The sequence below is a fragment of the Chanodichthys erythropterus genome, chromosome 15 (genome assembly GCF_024489055.1).
Source record: "Chanodichthys erythropterus isolate Z2021 chromosome 15, ASM2448905v1, whole genome shotgun sequence".
NCBI classification, from domain to species: Eukaryota; Metazoa; Chordata; class Actinopteri; order Cypriniformes; family Xenocyprididae; genus Chanodichthys; species Chanodichthys erythropterus.
Window position 1 is genome coordinate 32,121,380 of NC_090235.1, and position 10,802 is coordinate 32,132,181.

General features: G+C 36.3%; 1 protein-coding gene across 2 annotated transcripts in view; it reads right to left on the reverse strand.

The window, feature by feature from the left end:
• The window catches only part of ctdp1 (CTD (carboxy-terminal domain, RNA polymerase II, polypeptide A) phosphatase, subunit 1), a 132,504-nt gene extending 122,011 nt beyond the window's left edge, over positions 1-10,493 (reverse strand). Inside the window, exons 1-7 of one of the 2 annotated variants that reach the window (XM_067411829.1) lie at positions 9,966-10,491; positions 8,380-8,463; positions 8,060-8,153; positions 5,542-5,670; positions 4,192-4,342; positions 2,784-2,874; positions 395-561 (exon numbers count right to left, since the gene is read on the reverse strand). In XM_067411829.1, the coding sequence (XP_067267930.1) occupies positions 395-561; positions 2,784-2,874; positions 4,192-4,342; positions 5,542-5,670; positions 8,060-8,153; positions 8,380-8,463; positions 9,966-10,237 (988 nt within the window). In that variant the 5' untranslated portion in view covers positions 10,238-10,491. Of the gene's footprint in view, positions 1-394; positions 562-2,783; positions 2,875-4,191; positions 4,343-5,541; positions 5,671-8,059; positions 8,154-8,379; positions 8,464-9,965 lie in introns of both variants that reach the window. The other variant, XM_067411830.1, reaches the window with a different exon arrangement.
• Positions 10,494-10,802: the final 309 nt, after the last annotated feature.

Here is a 10,802-nt window from a genome sequence, read left to right on the forward strand (position 1 = left end):
TATATATATATATATATATATATATATATATATATATATATATATATATATATATATATATATATATAATTTCATGTAGGATAACACAATCCCAAAAACTCTAGTTTAATCTTATTAAATATCAACTATTTTACCCAATACCTGTGGGTGCAGAGAATTAGACTCATACTGTTAGTTTAATAGAATGCTAACAAACATCAAACTATTTGTGTGCCATGCAGAGTTGCTCTTTGAGATGCTCTTGTCACAAGTCACTTTAGGTTAGGATGCTGTCTTAACCATAAAGAGCCTAAAGAGGCAAGACATTAGGGCAGCTCACTTAGTTTTTTTCTCACTAATTTCCAGTTTGCCAAGCTTTAACGTTAATTAGAGTCACTTGGAAAATGAACATTACCTTTTCTGGCCATCTGGGCCTCTCGTGAGCCCGGTGGGGCGTTGATGTCACCGGTGCCCTGGAAGTAGACATATTTCTTCACTGTGATGAGGTTAGGGGCGAACTTCCACACATCCTCTCTATCGTCTATGATGCACACCATGGAGTCTCCGCAGGGGAACAAATTTCTACAAAAGGAACACAGTTTTTATACTGACATTTTTATATGCTCATATTTAGCAGCTGGTGGTCGGTTATGACTAAATGAACAGCACACCAGACAGTGCCAGCCTGCCAAGACCAAAATGTCAACGAGCATTTTATAACATTAACATAATACCAAAAATAGTGTGTCCAAAAACGGTTTGGATAATTAACTGGTCTCAAGGTGATTTCTAGTGGATAGTCAGTTCTTCTCAAGTTTACACAGGGGTCCTAGCAGAGGAACCACAGGTGTAGAGAATCACATTAACTAATGCTAATTAACAGCCATAAACTGTCACAATACACTGGAAATGAGTATTTGTGCAGTCTGCCTTTCAAACAAATGCCTTGATATTTTGTTACTCAGACATTTTTGATGTGTATCTTGAGCATCCAAAAACATTTGGAGCCACTGGGTATATACCGTAATGAGTATAGATTTATTTGTAAATGTCTGGTGTATCTAAACAGCCCCCAAGAACATCTTTCCAACAGCTTGAGTTTTGAAATGGCAAACAAAGTCATTCACACTAATAGAAGCATTGGGCTGCAGAGACTTGGCTTCTGTCAGTTTATCGACCTAAAGAAAGTAATCTGTGTGCGGTTGAAGTCTGATCGTGACTGTCTTTGTATGACACTGGCTACTCTGTAAGACTGTTCTTCCTTCAAGGTCAGCATAAGAGCTCCATATGAACCCACACATATTAAATAGTCTAACACAAGGAAAGTGAAATGAACTGGATTTCCTCCAGCGTAGTTAATGCATAAAACAAGAAAAAACAGACTGTGTCTGGAAGCCTTGAGATGTTTTTGTTATTGAAGCAGGATAGTTAATGCTTAAATATTATGCCATAATATTATAAATATTAGTAGGAGTACACATTTAACAGACCTTAAACACAAGATACAGGAATGTAAACTTGTGAGAGGTGAAATAGGTAAGACAGAAAAAGATGCTCCCCATAGTTTTTTACATTACAAGCTTAAAAGTACCCTTTTCAAGTCATTTTAATGATTAAAATGTTAAACATTCAGCTTCAAATGTTTACGGAATGTTTCACCTCAAAGGAAATAACATGAAGGATGTACATGAGAGACAAATGCTTCAAGGAAATAAAGGGAAAGACACCCAAAATGTTTTACAGGCTCAAAAAATATAAATTCCATATAAAGAAAATCATGTTACATTAATGACTACATTGAAGTCCTAAATGTAGTCAGTGTTCTCTGTATTCTTGGTCTATCACACAGTGCCGAATGGATATAGATGTGGGTGAAAAGCAGGGGTCTGCAAGAGTACACCTTATATCAGTGCTTGAAAGCAGTCTTAGGTTTAGTCTTAAGTTGAATCAGAGCTGTTCTCTTCTGTGCACATGCACTCATGCAGAGAACCTTTGTTCACACTGCTGGAGTCAAGAAAATAACTGCCAGCATTTTCACATGAGGTTGACTAAGCTTTATATTTAACAAGAAAACCTCTTTGGATGCTTGGCCTTTATAATTTAACCTTTAAAAATTAATTCAGCTGTGAAGAATAAATAAAAATAATTAAACAGAAAAATTATGATCTATAATAATATAACCCAACTTCCTTTGTCCACAGCCAAAATCAAACACTAAAATCAAGTCCCATCCCGAAAACATCACATTATCAAAAGTTTTGGCTCTGTAAGACATTTATTTAAAGTGTCCTTGTTACAATGTACTGATATTTAAATGTTTTTTAACGTCTTTAATGCTTAAAAAAGCCTGCATTTATTTGATCAAAAATAAAATAACTGTTTTAATATATTTTAAAATGTAATTTATTCCTGTGATGACAAAAAACAGAATTTTCACTATCATTACTCCAGTCTTCAGTCACATCATCCTTTAGAAATCCTTTAACATTTCTTATTATGTTGAAAACAGTTGTGCTGCTTAATATTTTTTGTGAAAACCGATACATTTTTTGTGATTATTTAATGAATAGGAAGTTCAAAAGAACAGCAATTATTTGAAATAGAAATCTTTTGTAACATTATAAATGCCTTTACTGTCATTGTTGATCAATTTAATGCATCCTTACTGAATAAAAGTTTTTTTCAGAAACAAACTTTTGAACGGTAGTGTAAATGAGTTGAATATGATGCTTCATATCAATAAAGACAATGGAAGCTAAACTACTCCAGAAGTATGAGACTGAAATGAGTGAAACATGTCTCACCTGAGGTTGCCTGTTTTAGAGAAGGGGTCAATGCATTCATCTCTAGACATGATCCGATGAGAGAAGAGTTTCTTTTCAGGATCTAAAAAACCTTTTTAAAAAAGAGAAAAAGTGGTATGTATGAGTGAGAGAAAGAGAGAAGAAAACAGTCATTTCTTTTAAAAATAAAATGTAAATTACAGCCGGAAGCAGAGCTATAAACTCGGTGCTTTCGCTCAGTCCGCATTAAAACTATTTACAGCTGTAATAAAAGGAAAAACAGGAAAAATAAAATGAATCAATGCTTTTATGTTTTCAAAAGTGCAGCACTGACAAGCTTTCAATCTCCTGTGTTCACAGTACCTACAAAAAGAATTTAATTCAGAAAAGTTGAGCCACTTCCTTTATTTTGTCTTATCTACTACTGTTGTGTCACAACCACACTACAGACATGGGGTTTGTGGGAAGTACTGATGCCAAGATGCCAAACACTTATCAGGTCTCATTCAAAATTAAATGGTACGCACAACTGAAACAAAGAAACCTGGGGGACCTACTGTGCTAAAGATATCCTGCAAACTAAAACCGGACTGTACACTCTCTAAGCATACCAACTACACATCGTATAATAAAATCTCTGAACTAAATAACAGAATTAGGCCTGGCTTCACAGACAGGGCTTAGATTAGGCCAGGATTAGGCCTTAGTTCAATTAGGACATTTCAGTAGCTTTTATAAACATGCCTTAGAAGAAAAAAAACATTACTGGTGTGCATATTGAGTCAGAACAACATATTTTAAGATAATCAGTACAAATTGCTTTCAGTTTAAACAGCTCAAATATGTATTTTAGTCTGGGACTTGGCTTAAGCCTTGTCTGGAAAACTGTGAGTTAATGTGTCACACATAACAATTGCCATTATAGAGTATAGGTCATATTATAGATGCCAATAAAAGTGAAACATCACTAAACTGATATTGTTTATTAGTCATTTAGCAGATGCTTTAATCCAAAGCAGTTAACGAGACACTGAAAGCTAGGACAGTCCTTACAGATGAAATTTTTTTTGTGTTAACTGTCAATTTCGATGCACTAAATATCCAAATACAGCAAACAATGTACTTATCCTCAAACTAAAAAAACTGAGAATATGAACAAATGCTGCCACCTGGTGTCATAGTGAAAGGGCAATACAATCTCTTGCACAAACACTGTGAGTTATGGGATTGTTTTGCATGTTTACCATCCATCAGGTGAAAATCAAAAAGTCTGATTGCATAGAAAAATATAAATGCACCTCTTCTCTACAAGCCACATTATTGAAGTATCATGTTTGTAGCACAAATGGAGCAGGAAATCTAAGATTCATACTTATGGTTAGGGGTTTGTTTGTGCTGAGCTGTACAGTGTCTTATCACATCATAGTACCTGCAATGGTGTGAGCGTATAAACGGCTGCCAAAGGTGAAGACGTGCAGCTCATAGAGTTTGGCAATCTTTTCTAGAAAGTCTTTGCAGTGAGGTCGCAATCGTGTATGAAGCATAGGCTCCCCTCGTCCTAGCTGGAAATGAAAGATTCCCTGGAAAAAAAAAAAAAACATAGCAAAACAGTTAGAAAAAGGATCAACACCATTAGAAAACTATACAATATACAGTACTGTTCAAAAGTTTGGGGTTTGTAGGAATTGTTCTTTTAAGTTTTTTTTTTTAGCATCATTACTTCAGTCTTTAGTGTCACATGATCCTTCAGAAATCATTCCAATATGCTGATTTTCTGCTCAAGAAACATTTCTTATTATTATCAGTGTTAAAAACAGTTGTGCTTCTAAATATATTTATGGAAACCATGTTTTTTTTTTCAGGATTCTTTGATGAAAGAACAGTAATACCTCCGCTTTAGCGTGAAAAACAAGAATATATACATATTCATGGGACTCTTGTCTATACTTCTGCATTTCAATCCAGTCCAGCTGTAGCAGGGGCTTTTAGGAGCATTCATTTCAATAGAATTTTTCTGGAAATATGCTTTAAAAGCAGTACGCTGACAAATTTTCTGAAAGCAGACATAATACAGTCTTTGAGGAAACCATTTGAGCCTTTGATAGCTCAGTTAATGGTCTAGTAATTGTTTGGTATAAAATCTGAAATAGATTTTAGTTTGAGCTGATCTACTGAGTGAATGCACGCCGACAGAATGAAAGCATAACGCCTACGAGAAGAATGAATCGACAATGAAAGATAGCAGAGAAACCGAGTAAGATGCAGTCATTTAAAAGGAATCAATCAATTCTCGGCTGCATTTAGCCTCTTTACAGCAACACTTCTAGTCACAAGCACAATCGCATAAGTTCACAGAAACATGCAAATTATATCACTATAAAGTCAAAAAATCATACAGCCGTCTATATTTTCTTTTGTTGTTTTTAGTGTTAAACTCAAACAAAATGAACGCACTGTGGATAAATCTGTTGAAGCCATCATAACATACAGTAGCACACCAATGACAGATTAAACTAATTCCTTAAAAATGTCAAAATAAATCAATGACTGAACAGATTGTCTATGCTACTATAATGACACACATAAAATCACCAAAACCAGTAAAGACATTTATAATGTTATTTCAAATAAATTATGTTATTTTTACTGAGTTGTGTATTATATCCATGGTTGAATGAAAAAATAAAAATCATGGAATAGAAAATAATTAAATTGTAATAATATTTTTCTTTTTATTCAAACATTTGAATGCTAGTGTAGTGTGATCTTTTACTGTTACCTTGTTGGACATGCGCTGGCAGTGCTGTTCAGTGGTGTGGATCAGCGTTTGGTCCAGATCCACCATCAGCACTAACTTCCTGTTCCTGTGAAGTCTTTGCTGGTCCTCTCGGCCAAGCTGCTCCGCTTGCTACTCAGAGACACAAGGACAAAAAACACAGTTTATACACCAGACACTGATGGTGCGAAGTAAAGGTTCCGTTCACTAACTGTTTTATGCACAATCCCATATTAAAGCCCCTTTGAAATATATTTGACTTCACAAACTATCATAATATAACACCCAGCTTCCTGTATTTACATTCACACATCACTGCCTAAAATACAGCAACACTCAAACATGAACTTATAGGAATAGTTCACCCAAAAATGAAAATTCTGAAAAAAAATGAAAATCATTTACTCACCATCAAGTTGTTCCAAACCTATATAAATTCCTTTGTCCTGTTAAACACAAAGGAAGATATTTTGAAGAAAGTTTGCAACCAGGCTGCTTTGGAAGTCAATGGTGCCCCAGAAGTGTTCAGTTTCCCACATTCTTCAAAATATCTTCCTTTGTGTTCAACAAAACGAAGACGTTTATACAGGTTTGGAACAACTTGAGGGTGAGTAAATGATGACAGAATTTTCATTTTTGAGTGAACAATCCCTTTAAGAAAAAAAAAAAGAAAAAAAAAGGTGTGTTCGATCATTATGCTTCCATGCTTCTGGAACACAGTTTAAGATATTTTAGATTTAGTCCGAGAGCTTTCTGTCCCTCCATTGAAAATGTATGTAGCGTCACTGCGGAGTCGTGAACGCGGATTGACAACAGACCCGGAAGAGAAGATAATGCTGAATAAAGTCATAGTTTATGTGATTTTTGGACCAAAATGTATTTTTGATGATTCAACATTTCTGGACATGGACAGTCTACCGTACAACTGATGAACTGATGAAAACTGAGGTCTTATGGGTTTGGAACAACATGAGGGTGAGTCATTAATGACATAATTTTCATTTTTGGGTGAACTAACCCTTTAAAAGTAGAGCAGCAGATTCTGGTTAATTGGGTTTTTTTTTTTTAAAGAGAGGGATTATGATTCTCCCCCAAATCTGAACAGACAACTAATCAAAATAACATGTATTTCATAGTATTTCGTACTATTTTCTGACAATATGTTAATTTCTAGAGACTACTTTCACGTTATCTTATACAACATAAATTACATCAGTATTACCCCACTCCTGATTTTTTTTTAAGGCCATTACGTGACTTAAAAAAGGCTGATGCTAACAAGTGGCTAAATGGGACTACAGAGGCAGTTGGGGAGATTAAACATCATAACAGCCTTATTATGCTCATAATTGTACTCTTATAAAGTAAAAATGTTTTAAGATAAAAACTGAAAGAGTTGTCGGAAACTTAGTGGTGGTTATGTTGAAGTAGAGCGACCGTGGTGTAGTCCGTTTATAGCCTACCTTTAGCTTTTTACTTAAGGCGACTGCATTTAGGCTTCAAAATTCATGAAAGTTGTTCATCTGTAATTTTTACCTTGATGGACAAAATGTGTAAGTATCAAACTTTTGTTGATAACAGATAATTTTTTTTTTTTTTGGCGATAATCCAAAAGCCTATGGGAAAATCCTTTTGGCTGCGATCTATTTTAGCTTGTCGGTGAATCACGGCTCTGTGATCAGTAGTAAATGCTGCTCCATTTGAAAGCACTGCGAGTTTGAGTCACTTATAAACCCCTTGTCCAAACAAAAGACATAATTTAATAACAATTTTACTCCAAACTCACTTCATAATGTCAGTTGAGTATTTGAAATAACATCCTTATGTGAAATAATGTGGCTTTTTACAAAGAATGAGCCGCACAACATATTATTTCATAGTTTTCATTACAGTGATAAAGGCTTTGTCGATTGGCGTTGCATTATAAAAATACTTTATTATCATGAAAATACCCGAAAAGATTTGAAGAACTCAGATAAACCATATATTGTCGTATTTGTTTGTTTATTAGTTATGTTTAATGAATCAAAGCGTTTCAATCTTCTGTTTATTCAGCTACAGCGATAGTATGATTGCACACAGGGATTTCTGTGGGGCATATTTGGAGTTTCAGCGCAAGCGCTCCCTCTGGCTTTCAGATGGAGCAACATTTACTACTGATCACAGAGCCATGCTTCACTGACAAGCTGCACATTCAAAAATACAGAAATGAAGAAATTTGCAGCCTTTGCCAAATCACGTTCGGTTTATTTTCAATTAATCATGCAGCCTTAGTACACAGTGCTGTACCTTTGTCTTTTTCCAGATTTTCATATACGTTTTTACTTCAAATTAAAGTTGTATAATGTGATTCACCTCATAGCTTGTTGATTTGGTTCATGGCTCATAACAAAGACTTTTTAAAAATCCCTGGGGAAAAATTAATGGAAAAATACTTCCGAATTCTACCATCTATATGCACTCGATTACTCACACCTTTCAGAATCTCTATCCTCACAAGTGGCAAAGTGTAGGCACTCACCTCTGAGCTAACCATCAGCTCGGGAACACTGTGCACCATGGAGACGGTCGCTGTGGAGAAGGGAACCTGCTGCTTTCCGTTCTTGCTCTGTAGTCTGAAAGGCAGAAAAATGTAAGTGCATCTTCAGGACCACCCAGTTAGTTAAGCACACTACCAGAAATATCTCTGAGAACCAAGACCAGATAAAAACAGGAAAAGACAATAATAGCTTTTTCTGAATGTCTCCTAACAGACGTCATTTCACTATTTGAAGGTAAGAGGAGAGAAACAATTCTGAACTTGAGACTAACAGTTCAAAAATAAGATGTATATAGACTCACTGAGTTAAGTCCTGGCCACATTCTGCACACAAGCCCTTCATTACAACAGGATGACTGCATTCTTCCACTTTTGCGATCACACCCCTGCCAAAAAGGCAAAAATGTGTAGAAATAAACAATACAGGTACAATAATCAAATGCACTTTATACACATACATTATGCTTGTTAACGAGTAAAAAAAAAAAAAAAAAAAAAAAACTCAGGTAACAGTAGTCTATAAGCATCATTATGGTGAGATTTCACACAATGGATGTGTGAAAAGAAAACAAGCTCATTTTCAGTTGAAAACTGAAAACATCTGACCAATTTCTAATGGACGCAGCACCCTCTACTGTTAAAGACTGCAAAAAAGCAATCAAAAACGATATTGATTGTCATTAAATAAGCTGACTAGTGCAGTTCTTATTAAATTTCATTTCTTATTAAAAATATTGCCCAATAGGTACCCAATACACCCATGAACCATCACTTCCCAACTGCTAGTTGGTCATAGGCAGTTTCGGAGAAGGGAAATTCCAGAGCCGTTGAAAACTTATTTAACGGCTCTGGGGAATTCTAATGACATCTCTTTAAAATTTCATGTTGAATTTTTGGTTAATAATATTGTGATTTTGGCCAATTATTTTATACATAAATGAAGATTTTTTTTTTTTAAATCCCCATTCTCACATTTCAAATCCTTAAAACTTATGCATAACAAAAAATCCCTTTATGCTGTGTAATCCTTTAGAAGTGTATTTTGATGATTAACCCCTTGGTGTAAGATTTTTCTGCTTTTAGTTTTTTTAAGTTTATTTATTTAAATAGTAGTTATTTTTTGCTGCTATTTGGATTTGTTGGAATTTTATTAAGTTTTTTTTTTGGGGGGGGGGGTTGTTTTTTTGCAGCACGTTTTTTTTTTTTTTTAAATACTCATGACTTCATTTGACAAACTAATATTCACAAAACTCATTTCAATATGAGGGGTCTTTACTCCCACAACTAAAAAACGTCTGCAACAAACCTGTTGGTGGACATGTAAACATTAGCGCATCATGTGGAAAGACAATTTTACGCGTTTCTCTTCCAAGACTACAAGACTCGACTGAATTATTCCACCTCCATGCGTTCAACGACACACCCTCTTCCAAAGCCCCGCCCTCTAAAGTCGCGTCAGCCAATCAAATGGAAGCAAAGGACAACGCACAAGATGATTGACAGGCAGAGTGCGTTCCTGATTGGTTAAAAAGGGCGGGCCGCTCCCCCAACTCTTGTTTTGCTGTTTACAGAGCTCGGGGCTATCAGAGCTTATCTCTCAAGAACACAGTTCAGTGGCATCTCTCAGTTAATACGGACATTTTATGTGTGGTATTAAAACAGTTGCTTCCAACACATTTACATGTCATTAAAAGTGTTAATACTGAGCGCATGGAAGTTGAGCTGCTGCTGTCACGAGCCCAACGTGAGCGCCAGTGCGCGTGCCACTTAGCTTAGCGCGAGCACGCTCAGCTAATGAGCAAAGGCAGCAAATAAAAACTTAAAGCAATATGACAACTGTTAAATCGTGCTGTGTGCTGGCCAATACAGCCATGACAGCCTGACTTACCCGGGCGCGATGACTTGTCCGAGTTGACAGCACAGTTCCCGCACAACTCCAGCGCGGTCCGACTTCAGCTTCCTCTCGGGCGCTCTCGACTCGCTTTCGGCGGTTATCGGTGCACATACTGCGATGACAGAGTCAACATTCACCAAAGCTCCGGGTTTCACCTTCCACTCGAGCAGTCGCAGGGGACGCGCTCCTGCAGGGCAGCGGATCTCCGTCACCTGCACCGTGGGGCCCTCTGCTGCCGCGCCGCCGGAGTCTACAGACTCCTCCATCAGAGCTTTACACTTCAGCCAGACACACGCGGCGGACCGCAGCAAGCGCTAAATGAGAATTAATAAAAGGAGTAAAAATCTCTAAAACAATCCAGAGACGTGCAGGAAAATAAAGAGACGAAAATGAGCTGTAATGCAGGACAGGCTGAAGCGCAGGTTCACTCTTCCCGCCCGTAAACAGGAAACACAAGGCTGCAGCACGAGCGAGACTTCTTCCACTTCCGGGAGACTTTAATATCACTCTTCATTTAAAACTGCAATAATATTAGAGTATAATCTGACTGTATTATATGATAAATATAATAATCACAATTATGTATGTATATTAAAATTGTATTTACATATAAACAATATAATTTTAAAATAATGCATTAAATATGTACAGTCATATCAAACTGGTGGTTCAGAGGAAATCTGATTTGAGCATTTGTACCAAACTGTATTTATGTATCCCCTCCCCCTTTTGAGACAGGCAAACCCCTGCTTTGTGATGTAATCTGATGAAATATCATGATCATGCGATACATGCCATCTGTCAAGGGATTAAGCAGCGCGTCATCGCAAC